The sequence below is a fragment of the Gobio gobio genome (genome assembly GCF_949357685.1).
Source record: "Gobio gobio genome assembly, chromosome: 23".
NCBI lineage: Eukaryota > Metazoa > Chordata > Actinopteri > Cypriniformes > Gobionidae > Gobio > Gobio gobio.
In genome coordinates this window covers 36330733-36351762 of record NC_137119.1, presented here as the reverse complement: position 1 = coordinate 36351762, position 21030 = coordinate 36330733, and the positions used below count along the sequence as shown (strand labels likewise).

Here is a 21030-nt window from a genome sequence, read left to right as displayed (position 1 = left end):
GTCAAAGCGGCGTTACGTCATGAAAGTACAGACTCGTAGGAAGACCACGAGGGTTTAGGGTGCCATTTGGGACTGGGCCTATGCAATACAGGCACCCCCATTATGTGTGTACACCCCCTTACTGCTGATTGGCTACAATCCACTTTCAACTGAGTTTCTCAGAAATCGCTTACTGCACCTTTAAAGAGTTAGTTCACCCAAATATGAAAATTCTGTCATTAATTCCTCACCCTCATGTCGTTCCAAACCCGCAAGACCTTCCTTCATCTTATGAACACAAATTAGGGTAGTTTTGATGAAGTCCGAAGCTCTCTGACCCCTCTATAGTCAGCTATTTAATTAACACTTTCTAGGTTCAGAAAGGTAGTAAAAACATTGTTAAAATAGTCCATGTGACTCTAGTGGTTCAACCTTAATTTTATGAAGCGACGAGAATACTTTTTGTTCGCAAAAAACAAACAAAAATAACGACTTTATTCAACAATTTCCTCTTGTCTGTGTCAGTCTCCTACAGCCTATGAATATATATGAATAATGTCTCATTCAACCATTCCAGACACATAGGCACGCCCGCCATCTTACGAAGGTCAGCGCACTGTCACTCACAGAAAGAATCTAGGATGCTAGGAGCTTCTGGTTGTGAAACCGCCAATATTTAAATTCCAGAAGAAGTGGGACAACCTTTAACAGGTGAGAATGTGTTGGATTGTGGGGTTTTTATATTAACTCATTATTTTACGTTTTTACTATGGTAATTTTAATGTTTTTGCTTTTACTATGGTAACTTTTTAATGTCAGCTGATGACATTGATGACAGCCGTTTCAATGGCCTGCTAAGTCGTGCCATACTGAACATTCGAGAGCTTCTGCAACCGTAGTTAGACGCATGTGTAGATTATCTATATAAGAAATAGACTTCAGCAGAGGATTTTGCTAAATTAGCACAATACAGCAAGACAAAGGCATTGAAAGTGGTAATTAAATAGCTGTCTATGGGGGTCAGAGAGGTCTCAGATTTCATCAAACGACAGGTTTGGAACGACATGAGGGTGAGAAATTAATGACAGAAATTTCATTTTTGGGTGTACAAACCTTTAATATGGAGGACTTGGCATCCACTAATGGACATAAACCTTCACGGTTGTAAAGTTTGTTTCACATATTTTCTTGTCGTCTTTGGAGGTGGGAAGCTCAGCAAATGTCATACCACCCATCTAGTACTAATTTAGCACCTTGCTTGGGTTCTTGTCCTGTTCTGGATTACTTTGTCAACCTTTATTGGATTTCCTCCATCCCAAGAGGGCAAACAAGGTAACATGGCTCATCATGGTTTGCTGTCTTTTTTGTCGGATAAGGGTTAAGCTGACTTCATAGATTTTGTTTAGGACCTGGTGGTGGCGCTGCATGATCTTGCTAAGTTGCCTTGTGATTAAATACATCAGATGTTCCTTTAAAAAAAAAAATTTCGCCATTAACCCTGTAAAGCCTGTCATGAAATATTAGTCAGAAAAATTGATTTGTTTTTAATTCAGCAGTTTATTGAATTTTTTTTTTTGAATTATCTAACACAAAAGTGTCTTTGTTGTGTATCATATTTGATACGCCAAGCTTGTATGGCTCATATGATATAGGATAATATATATTGCAATATTATGCAATTTGATGCAGATATTGATATTTGTATGGCCAAAAAGTAAGATGAAATTCTGATTGTAATGTAAATCAATGAGATATTTATAAAAGTATATCAGGCTTCTTACATGAAATATGTATAACATCAGTTGTCACTATATCTCACAACATAGTATTCCTTAGTAAGATCATATTTAAATGCTTATAGTTTTATGATCAAAGACAAAGACAAATGTACCTCGATCTGAAGACAGATTTTTCTAGAATTATACCAAAAGGCTTTTTACTTGCTGAAAAAGTATTATCTGTTGTACAACAGGTTTTTCAGCAAAGTTTTGATCATGTTGATAATTTAGAGGGCCTAGAAATTTGTATCAAATAGGAATAATGAGTTTCATGATACACTATATTGCCAAACGTTTTGGGACGCCTGCTTTTACATGCACATGAACTTTAATGACATCCCATTCTTAATCCGTAGGGTTTAATATGGAGTTGGCACATCCCCATCCTTTAAGGCTTTCAACAAGGTTTAGGATCATAAAATATACACATGTGATTTCTTTACTTGCTGTTTATTTTCACAATAATAACCGACTGTTCATCTGAATTTTGTTTGACGTAACCTTGTGTGTATTTGACAGTTTAAGCGCAATAAGATGTGAAAGAGAACTATACTAATCATGGGATGCACCGTCTGACAGCCATCTTTCTGTGTGTTTAGAAAACCGTATGTCAGAATTTTAGATGATATGGCTTTAAAACGCATGCAGATAATAAACTTTCATGATGATGAAGAACTGCAATGTCACGTGACCGCAATAGAGATGATAATCAAAACCAAACACAGATGTTTTAGTTTCAGGCAGAGTATCGGAGGCACGAGCTGTAGGCTCCACCCTCTTCTGGAAAGTGGGCGGGGAGCAGCAGCTCATTTGCATTTAAAGATACATGCACCAAAACAGCAATGATTTTCCTTCTACTCAAAAATGGTATTATAAATGATCTGTGGGGTATTTTGAGCTGTAACTTCACAGACATATTCCGAGAAAACCTGAGGCTTATATTACATCTTATAAAATGGGGCATAATAGATCCCCTTTAATGGCTGGATGGATAAAAGATGATTCTATGAAATAATTCTACACATCATTTACGCGAACGTTTTATAATGAGATCTCTCCTTTTAAAGGTGCACTATGTAACATTTCCGTCCACTAGAGGTCGCCTATTCAAAACAAAAGCGTAGTTTGATGATGCCATGTTTGAGCACAGACTCTTGGGACATGTGGTCTTCACCTCACAGCCGGTGGAAAAGAATCGGGATAGGACTCGGGCAGAAATCATGTTCATGGATGTGATTATTAACGTTACTGTAGTATGAAGCAGAGCAGGACCGAGTGTTGTGGAGCTGAGCAAGGCCGCAGGAGCGATTGCTAATGAGATGAACGCAACACACGCCTCGCGAGCAGCGGGACTTTTATTATGCCACAGTCGCAGGCGCCATCTCCGCTTTTCCGGTCATGAGTATGAGGTAACGCAGCTCTGTTTATCATATTAGATACATCTGAGTGTGTTAAAAACGATGTTATGACGTTACTCTGTGCGTTCGCTTGGCGGCTGCTATGACACTTGTTCACACTGCAGTGAGAGTAAAGCGTTTCTGCAAAATAAAACTGAGAAACTGAAGGGAACGCAGATATGACGACAGGCGACTCCCTCACACGTCCTGGTTCCTTGGATAAAATAGCAATTTTCTCACGATTTACAAATAGTTGGAAACATTTGTGATATTGTAAGTACTCAAATTAACAAAATATATAACACTGGCCTAGTGGTTTTTGGATACTTAACTGCAAAAATGTTACATAGTGCACCTTTAACAAACCCTGAAATGTATGTTTGTATCCTTAGACAACATATACTACAATAATTATTTTGCAGTAATGTTTTTATTTAGCTTATTTCTTCTTTTTGAAAATAATTTGTCACTTTATTACATATTATACACCAAATCAAATTCTGTGACAGTGAATGATCAATATGAACTGAGTAATGATGCAGTGAGTATGCACTATATATGCAAGTGTGCGTGCTGCTAAAAGCAGACTACATTTAGAAATCAATAGACGCCATTAAGGTTACTTGACAATCTGACAAATGAATCTTCCATAGTAACATTAAAATTGCAAAATAAACCAGAACTGATAGAGTATTTACAGTTGGTGGCTTAGTGATGCTAACGTTTTCATTTAGCTCTATATAAGTTTAACAGCACAGACTCTGCAGCCACTTTAGACAGCAGAATGAAGTTATTACAACACTGTAATCACACAAGCAGAACAAAAGTTACTCACATGGGGGTCATATGATGCTATTTTTTAAAAGTTCATTATTTTGTTGATTGTGTTTAATAGAATAGGTTAACATAATTGAATGCTCAAAACATGAGCATGATGGACATTTGTCCACATTGCAGCTCCTCTATTCCCAGTCTGTCTGAAACCCGCGGATTTCTACAAAGCCCCTCCTTCCGAAAAGCTCAGAGTGCTCTGATTGGCCAGCAGATCCAGTGCGTTGTGATTATGTAACGCCCCTTACCATAATCAAGGCTTTTTAGTCAGTTGTAAACTGCAGTTTATAATGTCGGTTTTACTGCATCAGTTCAGGTCAGTTGGATTCTGAAGATGCGGATGATCAAGACAATCGATCAGAAGCTGCTTTCACATCCAAACACAGTGACATCACTTTAGTTCATTGAAACCTTGCCTTCTTTCTTTGTGTATGCCTTTCTTTGGACAGGCATTATGCTAATATTTCACATTGTGATGAGCACATTTGATATCTGGACCTCAATCAAGGCATTTTAGGCAGCTCTGGATCCATGTTCTAGAGTAAATCGCTTTGTGGGAGCTTTACTTTGCTGCTCTTGCACACACAGATACATTACACACTAAAGGAAAAGGGAAACTCACTGATGCAATAATGCAATTGTGAGGTTATTTTAAAAAAGCTAGTTTGGAGGAATATAAACCGCTCACATACTGGTTGAGCGGCAGTGATTGTCTGGTTTTTGTAACTCAGTCTATTAAATGTCTGTCTGTGAGATCAATAGTGTACTTGTTTGGCCTCAGGATCAATATCGACACCACTGGTGCAGCTGGAGCATCCGGACCAAATTATGATTAACAACCCTGCAGCAAAAGCATTTAGATATGGTGCATCTGCAATTAGGCTACATATTTATAAAGGTTAAAAACCAACCACATTTCATGAGGATTTACTGCATATTACTGCATGCATTGTTTGTATTTTAATCCTTTAATGGCCCCTTGTGTGTATTGTATATTATAACGACAAACAGCATTTAAATGGAGCTGTCATTAAACAACATAAAACGTCATAATAGGTCACAGTTCTTAAGTAAATGATGTGTTTATTGCATCTTGGGGAAATAATGCATTAATCTGCATTTCAAAACAAATTATTGAAACCTTTTGACTATTGCATCATTATGAATGTCAGCAAATCACAGCATTTGCAACAGAGCATGCACAGCTATTTTGTGAACCCTGGCTAGTTAAAGAAATGTCCTTATTTACAGCTCTATTCTGTACAGTGACAGTTCATGATGACTGTGTGAAGTCCATAAAAAGTACCACAAAAGTATAATAATTACATAAAGTAATTTTTTTTAAAGAACTAAAAGGGAAATAAAAAACAGAAAATATAATAATAATAATAATAATAATAATACAAATTAAATAAATGATTTTAGGTAAAAAAAAATTTGAATATATTTTATTTATAACAATAGTAATTTGGAAGTATCTAAGTGAAAAAAATAATATGAAAAAAGGTATATACTATGGTTATGTAGGCTAATATATAATTTATTAATCTTAATTTATTAATCTTAAAAATGTTAATTTCAACATTTACTAATACATTATTAAAATTAAAAGTTGTATTTGTTAATATTAGTTAATGCACTGTGAACTAACATGAACAAACAATGAACAGTTGTATTTTCAAATATTAACAAAGATTAATAAATGCTCTAACAAATGTATCATGTTAGTTAATACATAGCCTATTTATTTTTTACTGTGTAACATGGTTATTATCGTTAACTAATACTAAAACTAAAAATCTTATCATTTCATTCATTTAAATAAAATTAACAATAACAGAAATAAAATAAAGTATGTAAAAACTTAAACGTATTTAATCTCAAGCAACATTAAACTGAAATAAAAATTAATAACAAATTTGAAATCTTTTGTAAAAAACAATTTAACTAAAAATTTAAATTAAAACGGAAAATGTAAAATTTAAATATTATTCAAAAATATTATTTTAAAATTATAATAGGTAATAGTACTAAAATAACACTGCTGTGTAAACATCAAATGAAAAATAAAATGATTAATTAATATTAGCCTAATACAACTAATTCCACAAGTCCACCACACACACACACACACACACACACACACACACACACACACACACACACACACACACACACACACACACACACACACATATGATTGCCTAAGGAAAATGAACTGAACTGCATACTAATAATGTCCCAACTGTAAGCTTGCAGATTTTCAGGGGTCCTGCATTTCCTCCGGGAATTGGGGGAGGTGGTTCAGGAGTCACGTGACTGCAACCCATCCGTGCCGACCCTTTGTTGTTGGGATTTTGGGCAAGGAGATTCACGATATTGCCCCGAAACGAAAGGCTCGTAAAGAGAACGGAGAGCGAACGCTTTCTAAAGGGCGCACAACAAGCGATACGCGTCGGCTTTTCCTCACCTCTAGTGAAACAGACGCGCGAGAGATGCACACAAAGACAGAACGAGAGGCATCCGCGAGCTGTTATTGAGACGCGCACGAGCTCATGCAACACACACAACAGCGAACCCGTGCAAATGAGCTTGCTGTGATCGAAATGCGAGGCTGTTTTTAACCGGAGGGATGCTCACAAGGCTCAGTCGGCCTTTCTGGGACACAAACACGTTTTAAAGGGGAAACATTGGAATATCTTCCGCATCATCCACAGATTGCTCCTCTTTTGTTCCCCTGCACATTTATTTAACAGGTCAAAGAGGAGACACAGATACATCATGTCGGTGGGCACCGGGCTGTTAAGGAGGACCGGACCAGAACTGTCTGTGTTCTGCTTGCTGACCATCATCCTCAGCCCAGCGCTGGGATCCGTCCAGTCATCCCACCCGCAGAACGCCGACTGTGTGTCCGGCAAAGGAAAAGGCTGTCTAGGTATGCATTCACTGTTTCATATTTTGCATGGAAAGAAATGCATGCTCACTTTGTATCTTTGTTGCAGATATTGCACAATTGCTGTGTGCATCTTGAAGATGGAGATTCAAAGCATGGCCTCTGGAGAGATGCAGGGAGTGTAGGGATGCTAAAATGAAACTACCGATGTGTTCCTGTCAAATAAACTGATGCATGGGGCTATTTTGATCAGTGTGCATATATTAACTCCTATTTGAATGGGTGTGCATGGGCTGAAGGCAGGCATCCATCTTTTGATGCACCAGATCAGGTGAGACAGTATAAAGGAAAGCGTGAACCCCACCCTATAACATCACTCTCATCAGGGGGCTGTGGTGGACACAAATTCTCATAAACTAGGGAAACCGGTTTTAATAAACGGGATTATGCTTGGCTTTTTTATAGCTATGCGTATGGTTCTTTCTCTGTGGGCAAAGATAGGCCAATTGTAATGTTTAAGCCACATGTTAATCCTGCATGCGGCTTGGGAAGGCAACAGTGAGCCCTGCTGTCTGCACTGTCCCGTATGGTGACCGATGGGGGGCTCTCAGGCTCAAGGCCTGTTTGGAAAGCCTTGCATGGTGTTGTGATCTTATTTATTGTCTTATACGTCCTACCAGACCTTTAGAAACATGTGTTCATTGTCCTGTGGATTGGATTATTGATGTTTCCAACCATATCCAAGACTAGTGCAGCTAAAGCCCTGTCATGATAGTTGAATTGCACTATTTGGTGATTTTAGGTTGTAGGATAATGTATACACTTGTTTGTTAGTAGAGTTGTGGATATAATTGGTTATTAATGGCCTTGTTGACATTTTTACAAACTGTTGACTCGGCTATGCTCTCACCTGATGACTGCATGCAAAATAAGTAGCCGTTTTAAAATGTAACCTTTTAACATAATGCTCATCTCCGTCTTTTGGGTCATTATATATAATGTAAATTCTCCAGATGGGCTTTTTTTCCCCTGGCTGTCTTTCTTTTAAAAATCCTGACACCCTTTTTGTCACCTAGAATTAATAGAAGGAAAAGCAGCTGACAATAGCGGCCATTGTGCGCCAGTGTTTTCAGATTCAAAGCTCCAGGCACCAGTGGTTTAATCAGTGGCCGTCCTGCATAAGCGCCGGGCTGGTTTTGTAAAAGGCAGGAACACAATGGAGCGAGTCTCAGGGGCATCAGAATTGCCCTCAGCAGTTGGATAGTACTGACCACATCCAGAAAAAGCACCTTCATTGATGCCCTTCTCTTTAGTGTCTCTAATTCACTAGACAGCCTATTTTTGACCACTGCATTAATGGTGTTCTTTTACGAAAGGGCAAGTTGGTCATTTTGCGAACCTCAAAAAGTCCATTAAATTTTCATTCCAGTCATTGCCTTATATATATTATAAGCACCCCCAGCTATGATTTCTGTATTGATGATGTTCCTGGAATTTGATCTTGGATCTCAGTAAATCAATATTTGAGCTTGCGTTTCTTGCTTTTACTCATTAGTAAATGATAACTGACAGCACAATTATTTCACACGCATATTTGAGATAATATAAAATTGTTTACGAGCAGTCGTTTTCAACTGGTTTTGCCTCAGTAACTTGATTTTCTACATTGCATTTGTGATGCAACACATTATCAACATTGTTTATTGTACTGAAGGAACAAAATATACTTTTGTGCAAAAATAATAACATTACCGCATCTGCGTAAGCCCAACAATGTCTTAAATTATTGACCTGACATGAGCGGAATAGGAAAATTAGCAAATTTGTAATATGCCAGCGGAAAACAAAAACACTGGGCCAAATATTATATATACATTACTACCAAGTGACACGAATTGGCACCAAAATATTGTATTTAATTGACATGAGAAGTGTTTTCTCATCACTTAAAAATTTTATAAGCCAATTTTTTGGTACCCTAGCCAAATATGATTATTGTATTTTGTTATTTGCATTATTGTTTTTGCTGGTCAAGAACCTTTCAAGACCTGTAGCTCACCACTTCAGGCTTAAGCCCACAGATGAACAGCCTTTTGACTCGTACGCATGCACAGGTGTTCGACGCATTCGCAGTTTGGAGCAATCTCTCGCCACGAGTTACAACCCATGTAAATACTGCAAAAAAATGAAATGCGCATATGCGACCCGGTACAAAAATCAGCGGTGTGTATACTCTTCTGAAATTCGCATCACGCGCGCTGTACACTGACCCTCACGTACATGTAAAAAGTGAAGTATACTTTGGCCTTTAGAGTGACATCATTTAGGGGCTGTTTGCACAACAAGGTTTTCAACTAAAAAACGTTGTATGCGCTTTGGCCGTTCATTTACACGACAGCAACATTTTGGGGGCCTGAAAATGTAAGCTTTTGAAAAACGCTACCGTTATCGTCTCCGTGTAAACTACAAAGACACAAATTTGTGAGAGCGGGGACGTCATGCGCATGCATGTCTATAAGCGCGTAGTGTTTCTTTACATAGGGCCCTATTTTAACGATCTGAGCACATGGCGCAGATGCACCCAGGGCGTGTCCGAATCCACGTTTGCTAGTTTAATGACAAAAAAAATGGTCCAAAAGGGTTGTACCTATTCTCTTTATGAGTAATGGGTGTGTTTTTGGTGTAACGTGCAATACACCAATCAGAGTCTCATCTCCCATTCCCTTTAAAAGCCAGTTGCGCTTGCATCATGGCGGATTCGAAATTTACATGGCGGAATTTGCGAGCGGAAAGACTGAACGCTTCTCCAGAGAGGAATCCTTTTATTTTTAATATTTAAACATGTTAAGTTTGCTGCTGCGCATCCCTGTGTGTGTAACAAGCAGAGTGTACGTGCGTTGTGCACCCGCGTTTAGGCGCATATTACTAACACACCCTTTAAATAACAAAAAAATATTGCGCCATTGACTTTAGACCAGATCATTTGGTCAATGGCACGCCTGAACAATGCACCTGAACACACCTCGTGAAACACGCTGGGCGTGAAAATGATAACTGCGTCAGGCTGAAACTAGCAAAACACACTTCCCGTCGCATTGCGCCAGGTGTATGATAGGACCCAAAGTGACATTGCCAACTAGTGGCCTGGCAGCAGAATACAGCATTTTTAATTGTTTTTGTGAATCCGGTTCAACGTGAATCATTTTCGTCATTCGTTTATACGCGAAAAACACAAAGGAAAACCTTTTTCCGTTTTTAGTACATCGTTGTCATGTAAACGTAGCCTCAATAATTTTTTTAAAATGCATTATTTACCCCATGTTTTTTCTTAAAGAGTTGTATAAGTAAAGATTATGAATATATATATATATATATTAGAATAATGATTATTAAATATAATATTTATATGTTGACATATAACATACCATTGACTCAAAATGAAATCACAATCTCTGTCCTCAGCAAGAGAACTGAAATGTTAGTTGTTCACGTTAAGTGTAGGCCAATCTAATATCTATCCAATCTATTGTTCTTTGAATAAGCCATTTGAATTTTAGATAATGTCATTAGATAATGTGTTTTAAATAGCATTTACTGTTGAGTACATCCTGTGCACTTAACAATCAGAGCTCTAATCTTAGTCTGATCTGGACAGTCGCTCGGTCTCATGGCTCTGAAGCTACATAGAAGGATTTCTTTAAGTAGTCTTCGGCTCATTTCCTGACCGCTCTTGAAACACGCATTGCTCACAACACAAAGCTCACACATCTGAGAGAATATCAATTGACATGCAACCAGCGTTTTGTATTCAAGGATGCCGGGGTTCTAAAGCAAGGCTGGATATGAAAACACCCAACTCTTATACTCATCAGTCAATTTAATGGCTTTCCATTGAACAGACAAACGGCCTCTAAATCACTCCAGTGCGAGGGAGATGCTTTATGCACATAGCTTCCCCGTAGCCCATAGGTCTGAAATCAATGGCGTCCACCGTGACAGGGCGAGGGGTCGACCGGAGGGAAGCGGTATTGCAAAGCTTTGCATAATGCATGTGTGGATGCAGCGGGTGCTTGCGAACCCATTTAAGGCAATATGTTCACCCTGCATGCTGTCACGCACTTTTAGCCCATCCTGGGTGGCTTCTGCTTTAGATGTCGAAATATTGTGCTGCTTAGTAGAATTTAGGCTGAACATTTTTATTTTAGGAGATATAACTTAACATTCTTTAATTGTTCAGCTGGTTTAAAGGCTAAATGGCATTTCTTCACCACTTGAGTCATAAATAATTGTTTTCAATTAGGTTTCCCAAACACTCCCCTTCTGCCATTGGTCAGACAAACAGATAGCCCCGCCTTCAAACTCACACCATTGGATGAGCCAGTGTTGGTCGTAATGCTTTAACAAATGTTTTAAGAATGTAAACTAACGTTTTCCTTAGATTTGTCTTTGTAAGTTTGTATATTACTTTGGGATAGAAAGTTCTTGGTTGCTTCTGATTTAGATACTGAAATATTGTGCTATGCTTAGTAGAATTTAAGAATTAAAATGTTTATTTTAGGAGATATAACTTAACATTCTTTAATTGTTTAGCTGGTTTAAAGGCTAAATGTGGCATTTCTGCACCACTCGAGTCACATAAATAATTGTTTTCAATCAGGTTTCCCGAACACTCCCCCTTCTGCCATTGGTCAGACAAACAGATGTCCCCGCCTTCAAACTCACACAATTGGTTGAGCCAGTGTTGCTATGCCGGGCTGGTCAGAATGCTATAGCACATTTTTAAAATGTAAACTAATGGTTTACTTGCGTTTGTCTCTGTAAGTTTGTATATTACGCTGGGATAGAAAGTCCTTGGTTGCTTCTCTTTTAGATACTGAAATATTGTGCTATGCTTAGTAGAATTTAAACCACAAAATGTTTATTTCTTACCAGATATAACAACATTATTTAATTGTTTAGCTGGTTTAAAGGCTTAATGTGTCATTTGGGCAGCACTGGAGTCACAGAAAGAATGATTGTTTTCAATCAGGTTTCTCAGACACTCCCCTTTTGCCATTGGTCAGACAAACAGTTAGACCCGCCTTCAACTCAGACCATTGGTTGAGCCAGTGTCGCTATGTTGGGCTGGTTAAAAATGCTTTAACAAATGTTTAAAAATATAGACTAATGGTTTTTGCATTTGTCTTCGTATGTTAAAATGGGATTGGGATTAGAAAGTTCTTGGTTGCTTCTGTTTTAGATGCTGAAATATTGTGCTATGCTTAGTATAATTTTAGCTGAAAATGTTAATCTTTACCAGATATTACAGCATTCATTATTTTTTTGGCCCCACTTTATATTAGGTGGCCTTAACTACTATGTACTTACATAAAAAAAATAAGTACAATGTACTTACTGTGTTTAAATTGTATTGCAAAACACTTTTGCTGATATTGAGGTGGGGTACGGGTAGGGTTAGGCACAGGTGTGGTGGTATGGGTAAGTTTAAGGCTAGGGTTAGGTGTAAGGGAAGTGTCAACAGTGTAATTACAATTGTAATTACAGATGTAATTACATGCAGGTATTTTTTTAAATGTAAGTACAATGTAACAACATGTATGTACACAATAAGTGCAATGTATTAAATGATTAATTAAAATGTTAGTACATAGTAGTTAAGGCCACCTAATATAAAATGGGTCCTTTTTTTAACTGGTTAAAAGGCTTAATTGATCATTTCTGCGCCACTGGAGTCACAGAAAGAATGATTGTTTTCAATCAGGTTTCCCAAACATTCCCCTTCTGCCATTGGTCAGACAAACAGATAGCCCCGCCTTCAATCTCACACCATTAGTTGAGCTAGAGTTGCTATTTGGGATCAGCTACTTAGATTTGTCTTTGTATATTAAGCTGGAAAAAACTAACTTTTTGGATGAGCTCATCTAACATATTCTTGTATTTAGCTTTATAATGACTTGAATTTGGTGTTTCTGTCATGTAACGTTTTCCGTCATACCATCAAGGTGTGTTTTGGTCCCAAAATGTTTAACTGATGTCACGCTTGTGGATTCTGTCAGTTCCACACTGGCGTATAATTAAGAGGCAATTATTTTAAGGAAGCCCGTCACAGATGGTGCCTTCAAAGAGGCCCAGCCCACATAAACCACAATTACTCCCACCCAAAGACACTGCCAAATGGACCATGCTGGTAGGCCTTTGTTTCCTTCACCGTCTGTAGTTATACCATCACTTTGATGGTTAAACTCAAGACTAAGTTGTGTCTTGTGTACTTCAGAAGATCTCAATGAAAAAATGGTTCCTTCCTCTAGTTATACTGATGGTCCTGGGATAGTTGTAGTAGTCTTTACCAAAAGACTTGTTGGGATTGCAGTGGAATACTTTTAAGATGTATCCCTCAAGGTAATGGACTGCAGAATTGAGGTTGAAAGAAGTTTATCAAACTAAGTTAATGTTACTAACAGTCTTGCAGATCAAAGCCGCGGTGGTTCCTAACCACTAGACCGCACGCACGTTGTACTCCTTAACAGTAACGGCTGATGGCTTCATACCTTTGAGTCTTTGATCTCACTGCCTTAGACACAGAGATCTGTATCACGGCTTGTTTGATCTCAAAGACCTGACTATACTAATTATAACAGGACAACTCGACTGCGGTGGATTCTGGTTGGTAGCCATTTACAGCAAGAAGCTCTAGTCGTCTACTCTCTTTTTAGGATGTTTACCACAACTCTCAAGCAATGCATTCCTGGTCACGATATACATTTTACTTCTTTGAAGTAGTTTTAAGTGTCTCTATCCTTTAGCTATACCCATCACCCACCGATTTCTTCATTGCCTGTCCTCTATAGGTCTTTCTCTCCTTCTTAATACATGTATTGTCTTTTTTTGTGTGTGTGTCCCTAATATGCCGGAGGCAAAGAGGCACTACAGAATGCAGAAAACCCGTATAATGCTCTCGACCCTCACAGCAGTTTACAGTTGTGCAATTAAAGCACAGCCCGGAGCGCTCACACTCTGAGAGATAAGGTTACTTTATTCTTCTTAAAGCATGTTTAAGCCAAACTTGAGTATCTATAGTTAAAACCGTGTGTCAGTAAGAAGGAACTATGTTGTTAATGTGTAGTTTTGTGAATCATATGTGATCTAAAATTGTAGAAGTATTACCTATCTTAAAAAGATAAGATAGAGGAGATTGAGACTTAGTGTGTGTATATGCAGTATACCCCATCTATGATTATATGTAAAGTTATGTGTTGACCCCATTGTTTCCACTTGCTGCGCTTTTATGCCGATGAAGACCAAACTGGGTCTGTTTTCACAGTGCTGGACTCTACAAGAATCCCCTGCTGAAAAGACACACTTGAATTCCCATACTGGTACAAGCAGGTTTATGTTGCAGGTAAAGCAAAGTCATCAAAGTTGCATTTGCATAAGAGTAGCTCCTTTTAGGCTACGTTCAGACTGCAGGTAAATGTGACCCAAATCAGATAATTTTTTGCTCATATGTCAGATCTGTTTTTGTCATGACAGTGTGAACGGCACAAACCACATGAAATCTGATCTTTTCTATTCCGATTTGGGCCACTTCTGTATGTCCTAAATCTGATACAGGTCAGATGCTTTGCAATGCAACCTCACTCCTGAACAGTCATATCAGAAGTCATGAGACTTTTACGTCACTCTAGAGCAGGGGTGTCCAAACTCGGTCCTGGAGGGCCACTGTCCTGCAGAGTTTAGCTCCAACTTGCCTCAACACACCTGCTGGAAGTTTCTAGAATGCCTAGTAAGACCTTGATTAGCTGGTTCAGGTGTGTTTAATTGGGGTTGAAGCTAAACTTTGCAGGACAGTGGCCCTCCAGGATCAGGATTGGACACCCCTGCTCTAGAGCAACATTCGTCTCAATTCTGCACTCAATGGGATTCAGATTTAACGTAACCAAAGTTATCAAGAGAGTTTTGAAAGGTAGTCAGTGGACAGTGATGTGTCAGAAGTATTAAGCCCCTTTAACAAAGAGTGTTGATCCCAGAACATTTCCATAAAATTGCTAGAGAGCCTTCTGTGTGAACCATAGACTGTAAAAAAAGATTGATGATGCCCTTTCACTATCTTCCATTGTAGAAAAGTGAAGCCATCAATGTCCAAATATGGCGCTGACATCTTGCGCTGATTTGGGACCTGAGTCTGCGCAGTAGAGAGCAGGAAGTAGAGCCGCGATATCAAAATCCCGCAGTATCTGTTAGTACAGTTTACTGCAAACAACTCATTATGTCGATGTGAAATAAACAGTTGTGGAAATTTAGAAATTAAAGTTAAAGCTCCACTCTCCTCCCGAAAATCCAGAAACAGTCATTTGGTGCCTCAGTGACAACTTCGCTCAAATAAACTGTCAATAATGACGTCACACCCCCGTTTTTATAGCATCAAATAACTAACTAAAACCACATTTATTTTAAAAAGCGAACACTTGAACTTACATCAGTGTGATAAAAACTACCTAAAATGAAATTTGACTGTTTAGTTTGTCTCGCATTCTATTTGAATACATGGAGGGGGCGGGGTTTATGAGCTATACTGGGACCAAACAACTGGGGGTTATCGAGACGCTTTGGCTTCACTTGGTCTGAACACAAACCGGGATGGAGATCTAATAACATTGCTGAGATCAGTCCCGGAACACACTCTGTGTGAACAAAAGGCAGGATCAATGCCGTAAGGGGCAGTGATGATGCTGAAGCTGAGATCGTTTGAACCGTTGGAACTGTACGCGATGCGCTAGTTTATGATTGAATCAGAAAAAAAATGCTGATCATAAGCAAACTTAAGACGATGCGGAGACATTACAGGGTCACATCATGATGTCACGTGACTTTATGGGATGTGTGTGAATGCATGCACAGATTCCAGAAAATCATTGGCAGTGTGACTGAACCAAAATCAAACGGGACACATTATCAGTGTATTTTCCGAAATATCTGCGTGAAAGGGGCTTTACAGTGACAGCTATATATACAAGCAAAACATGAGGGCTCGTATCAGAAGTGTTGAAGAACTCGGCTCTCTTTTTTCGCATCCTCGTCCTTGTGGAATTGATATTGGCCACTTTTAAAACGACAATGAGAACAGAACACAAACAAATTGGATCTGAGCATTAAATCAGAATTGAGCACTAAGGCTCGCATTGTGCTTGTAGCCTTAAGACTCATATTTATATGATACTTACATTGAACTACTTTCAAAAATACCTTCAATGTGTGAAATGTTACGAACTGTTGAACAAAGGGCAACTATAGGATTCAGGTAAATAGTCCTTGAGATGGCCTAAGTTGAGCTATAACGTCACAGCTTCCTCCTTTTTAATAAGGGACACTTTGCGGGGTCTATTGACCCATTGAGGAGATGAGTATCGACTGGTCTTGAGCGGATGAGCTGTTTGGCTACAGGCAATGAACTGATGTCCTTATCTTTCAAATGGCATTGATTTCGGTCGCTGCTCTGATTATCTTTGCGCAGTGTGAGATCTGGGTCTCCCCTCTGCCCCACTTCTGCCCCACACACATTGTGCTTTGTTTTTGTTTGGAGATGTAATCTTGAAAATGGGTCAGTTCAGATGAGGGACGTTTAAGGAATGTCCCATTAAGGAAGAAGTTGAATGAGGTTTGCTGTGAAGGTTAGGCCTTCTCAGTTGGTGGATTTGTCATTGCACATCACAGTGAGTTAACACAAGGAACTTGTTTTGTATTGGGGAAATAGACTAGCACGAATAGTACATTGTAAAGTCAATACAGTAGTGCATTTTTGCACTGACAGCAGATCATTTAGAGGATTTTTCACAACCTTAAATATTGCTTATCCTGCTATGGAACTAATATGTGGGATGCAATTGCTTATTTGCTTATTTTATTACTGTTTGCTTGTCTTTAATGTTTGAAAAATATATGAATTAGTCAATTGTTTTTGCTGTGGTATTTTTGTCAAGGGGGACCGATTACACCCCTTTTAACAATATGTAATATAAGTCTCAGCCAGGTTTCCCTAGAATGAGTCTATAGAGTTTTGGCGCAATATACCCCACAGATCATTTATTATGCTGTAAATGCCTATTATTGAGTGGAAGGGAAAACATGCTGTTTTCGTGCATGTATGTTTAAATGCAAATGAGCTGCTGCTCCCCACCCCACTTTCCAAAAGAGGGCGGAGCCTACAGGTTGTGCCTCAAGTACATGGATACTCACTCAGATACATCATGTCTCTTTCATGTCTTATTGCTCTTACACTGTTAAAAACACCCCGGGTCGGGCCGAGATTTCCCGGCACTATCCTCGGACCGGGTCGGGCCGGGCCCTTGATCGTTTGTGTTTTTTTAATCATTACTTTATTAGCCTAATTGGGTGGGCAGAAAGCTATGCCATAATCAGAAATAATATTTTTTTAGCAAAGTAATACTACAACTAAGAAACAAATGTGTACAAAGTTGCACAAGTCAGAATTAGAGATGCGTGTTTAACTCACAGCACAGAAACACCTCCGAGACACCAGTCATGAGCTGCTCGCGTTAACAATGCGCATTGCTGAACTAGCCTATTTCTTTTCTTAACTAGAAGTTAAAGAAAAGTAGACATTTCAAGCTTTCTACACACATATTTCTCATGCCTGTGAGGCAGTAGCTGCTGAGTTTCGTTTATTTATGAGACGCACTCCAGCTCATGTGCAATGCATGTGATCGCTCCCACGCGACTTCATCTCACCCTTATAATCTGCTATTAATCTATTTGCTTGTTATTTATTAAATCCAAGCAATTGGCTGACGAAACCTTGATTAAAATTAAGATACAATTTATACAAAACGACATTCATTTTAAAGAAGGGCTTCATACAAAACGAAACTTAATATTAAACAAAATATAATAACAACCAAAATAATTTCTGACCCACTCGCATCTTTGCACTTTTCACAATCAGATGAAAATTAAAAATAACATTATATTATTTAAACATAAATATTAAACAAAATACATTGTTTAATGGCTACAACAAATAGGCCTTTAGTACAGATGCATGTTATGTCTGAGGGATTTGAGCGAGCGTTGTTTTACCAGTGAATGGTTCATGAGCGCGCCTGCATAGAGTGGATTATTGAGCTGAGCGTCACACCTGCCTGCTTTGCTCATTACAGTCTTGTTCTCAGAACGCCCACGTATTAAAAAATGGTGGGGTTTAAATCGGGCTCGGGCTCATAATTACAGTTAATGTGTCGGGCCGGGGCGGGCTCAGACACAATGTGCACGGGCTCGGGTAGGGTTGGGCTTGATTTTTTTAGCCCGGTCTAAGCTCTAGTACCAACTGCTGTATATGCTGTTAATATGAATCAAACAATAAAAGAAAAACAGAGAATCACTCGCTGCTCTTGACTAATTAACTTTCGTTGCTTTAATAAGAATAAATTTCTTACTTGAATGCTGCTGATAAATGCTCTGGCGAGGAGATAAACATGGCGGACTGTGCACAGCTCACTCAGGGTGGGGTCTATGCTAATAGGGCGGAGTCTTACGCAGTCGTGGGCGGGGCCTGTGCAATGTGATGTCACACAGCTATTATCTGCAAACAGCATATTCTGAGACACTGCTTATGATTTATGGGGATTTAAAAAAGGAGTGGCTGGATTTTACCATTATAGGGTGGTTGTGTACACACACTGCCGACACACATTTATGTTCAAACACCATGTCAGAGCTTTTCCTACATTGAAAAATTTTGGCGGCCGCCAAAACAAATTTTTGTCCCGCCAATGCCTTATTTGATCAGTTATTGTGATTTATGATTGATGTAGAATAGATGCTGCGCTTGAAGGCGCATGTAAACTGATGACTCCCCCGCTCCTCCCCCGCTCGCACTCTCTCTGTCTTCAAAATAAGTATTCTTAGCTTTCTAATATTTCATATATTACGTTAATCAAAATCAAAAGGTCGAAAGACCGAATCCATGTTGCACGTGGTGCATTCGGACATTTTTTTTCCTTGAATTACCGCTGGGTGTGAATTGCGCTCAAAAAACGTTGACTCTTCTCTGACCAGCTTACATAAACCATACTGTCAATAAATGGGAAACAAATCCTATCCGGTTATGAAGTGTTTTCTGTTTGTTGATAAATCTTTTGCGATGTTCTAACAGACGGGATTCGCACACAACGCGTCTGCTTATGTCCGATTCGCCACCTAATGACTCCTTTGAACCGAATCATTTTAACGACTGGTTAGAACAAGTGATCTGTCCAACACTGAACTCACAAATCAGTTTAATAATTTACTCTGAACACATCTGAAATGAGAACACAAGTGTGCTTACCAAATTTAGCAAGAGTGGGTGTAAGAGTTAGTTTTAATTATCCAGTCTTTCAGCTTATTTATGTTGACAATGTGTAGTAAAATAAATAGCCTAAAATCATTAAGTTTGGACTGGAGTGAGGTGAAACCAGAACAAAGCTAGCTGATAATTTTATGAAATTGTATAGGCCTATGGCAGAAAATTAGGCTATTTGTTCATTTTTTAATACTACTTTTTAATATTGATATGATTATATACCAAAACAATTATCTGTAAATCAAGGAACAAACATCAAGGTATCAAAATAAGATAAGCAAAATTACAAACCGTTTCTTTGAATTTATTTAAAATGTATTGTCAGTATTGCGCTTGCAGATCACGTGGGTAGGGTACTTTTTAGTGTGTGTGTGTGTGTGTGTGTGTGTGTGTGTGTGTGTGTGTGTATGTGTGTGTGTGTGTGTGGATGACCATGTCTTTCAGCCACCACCGAAGAACATTTTTAACCCAGGAAAAACCCTGCATGTAAAAGTGGATTTTGCATAATAGTTCCCCTTTAAAACCATAGGCAAATGTTAGTTTTTTAGGCTGCTGATTTTTATTTATGGAAATCAACTGCAACAAAACGTTTTGCCAAAACACACTGAATAAATATTTTTGATATAAATGTTTGACTAAATGTTTTTAACCTTACTGGAATTGAAACTGGGAATTGGAATCGATGAGTAGAATTGGAATCGCAATCGCTATAAATTCAAACGATACCAATCCTAGTTATATTACACTTTGCAATAAGTTAAATGCATTACCTTGCATTAACTATCAATGAGGAAAACATTTATTACAGTATTTATTAATTGTTAACGTTAGTTACAACTGTACAACTTCTTTGTTAGTTCAGGTCTATTCAGGTCTATAGTTCAGGTCAGGTCTTAGTAGTCTCAGGTCTATTAAATAAAATTACAGATACAATTTTTGATTTTTTTAATGCATGATGTTGACATTAACATTAACTAAGAAATAATAAATGCTTTAGAAATATGTTTCATTATTAGTTCCTTTAATGTAATTAACTAATGTTAACAAATGGAACCAAGTTTTACCAAGATATCATCAACAATACAATTTTTAGTTTTTGTACATGCACTTTTTTAATACCATGTTGTTGTTTGTGGTTGTAATACATTTTATGGACAATTAATATTCTAAAGCCATGTTTTTAACATGGTACCATTGTGTTACCATGTTTTGTGGACATGTTCAATGGAAATACTTTTTTCTGGGGAAATGTACTGTTGTAGTAATACAGTGTTTTTGGAACTTGTACTACTTTAATACTATGTTGTTGTTGTTGTTGTTGTTGTTGTTGTTGTTGTTGTTGTTTGTTTACATAATACCAAGGTGTTTTGGACAAAACCATGAAACTCTTCCGAGCAGCTGATTGGTTCTCTTAAAGCCGACTGCTTTGGCCAATTGATCTGTTTGTTCTGTCTACATAACTTATTTATTTCCGCCCCAAATCGTCTCAGCTCAGTGCAGCGTGCCATGGGAATTTTCCTAGCCCTCCACCTTCCCCAGCACCACCTGCCTAGATCTGCTAGGGTGTACAGCTCGCATTCTATTGACAGCATTTATGTGTAGCAGATCTATTCCGCCTGAGCCTATGTACATACCACTCTTATCGATAAATGCTGTTTAAATATATTCAGGAGTTGTCATTTTTTTAATATATATATATATATATAATTCCTTGGTGTATATCAAAGTATCACCATGGTATTATCTCAGATGTCACATTGTCCTACTCTTTTGAGTCTATGCAGTTACTTTTAT

At 38.3% G+C, this 21030-nt stretch overlaps 1 protein-coding gene across 1 annotated transcript in view; it reads left to right on the top strand.

The window, feature by feature from the left end:
* Positions 1 to 6131: 6131 nt before the first annotated feature.
* Positions 6132 to 21030, top strand: part of tmeff1b (transmembrane protein with EGF-like and two follistatin-like domains 1b) — a 33833-nt gene continuing 18934 nt past the window's right edge. Inside the window, exon 1 of the mRNA XM_079805882.1 lies at positions 6132 to 6920. Coding sequence (XP_079662008.1) covers positions 6767 to 6920 — 154 coding nt within the window. The 5' untranslated portion in view covers positions 6132 to 6766. The remainder of the gene's footprint in view (positions 6921 to 21030) is intronic.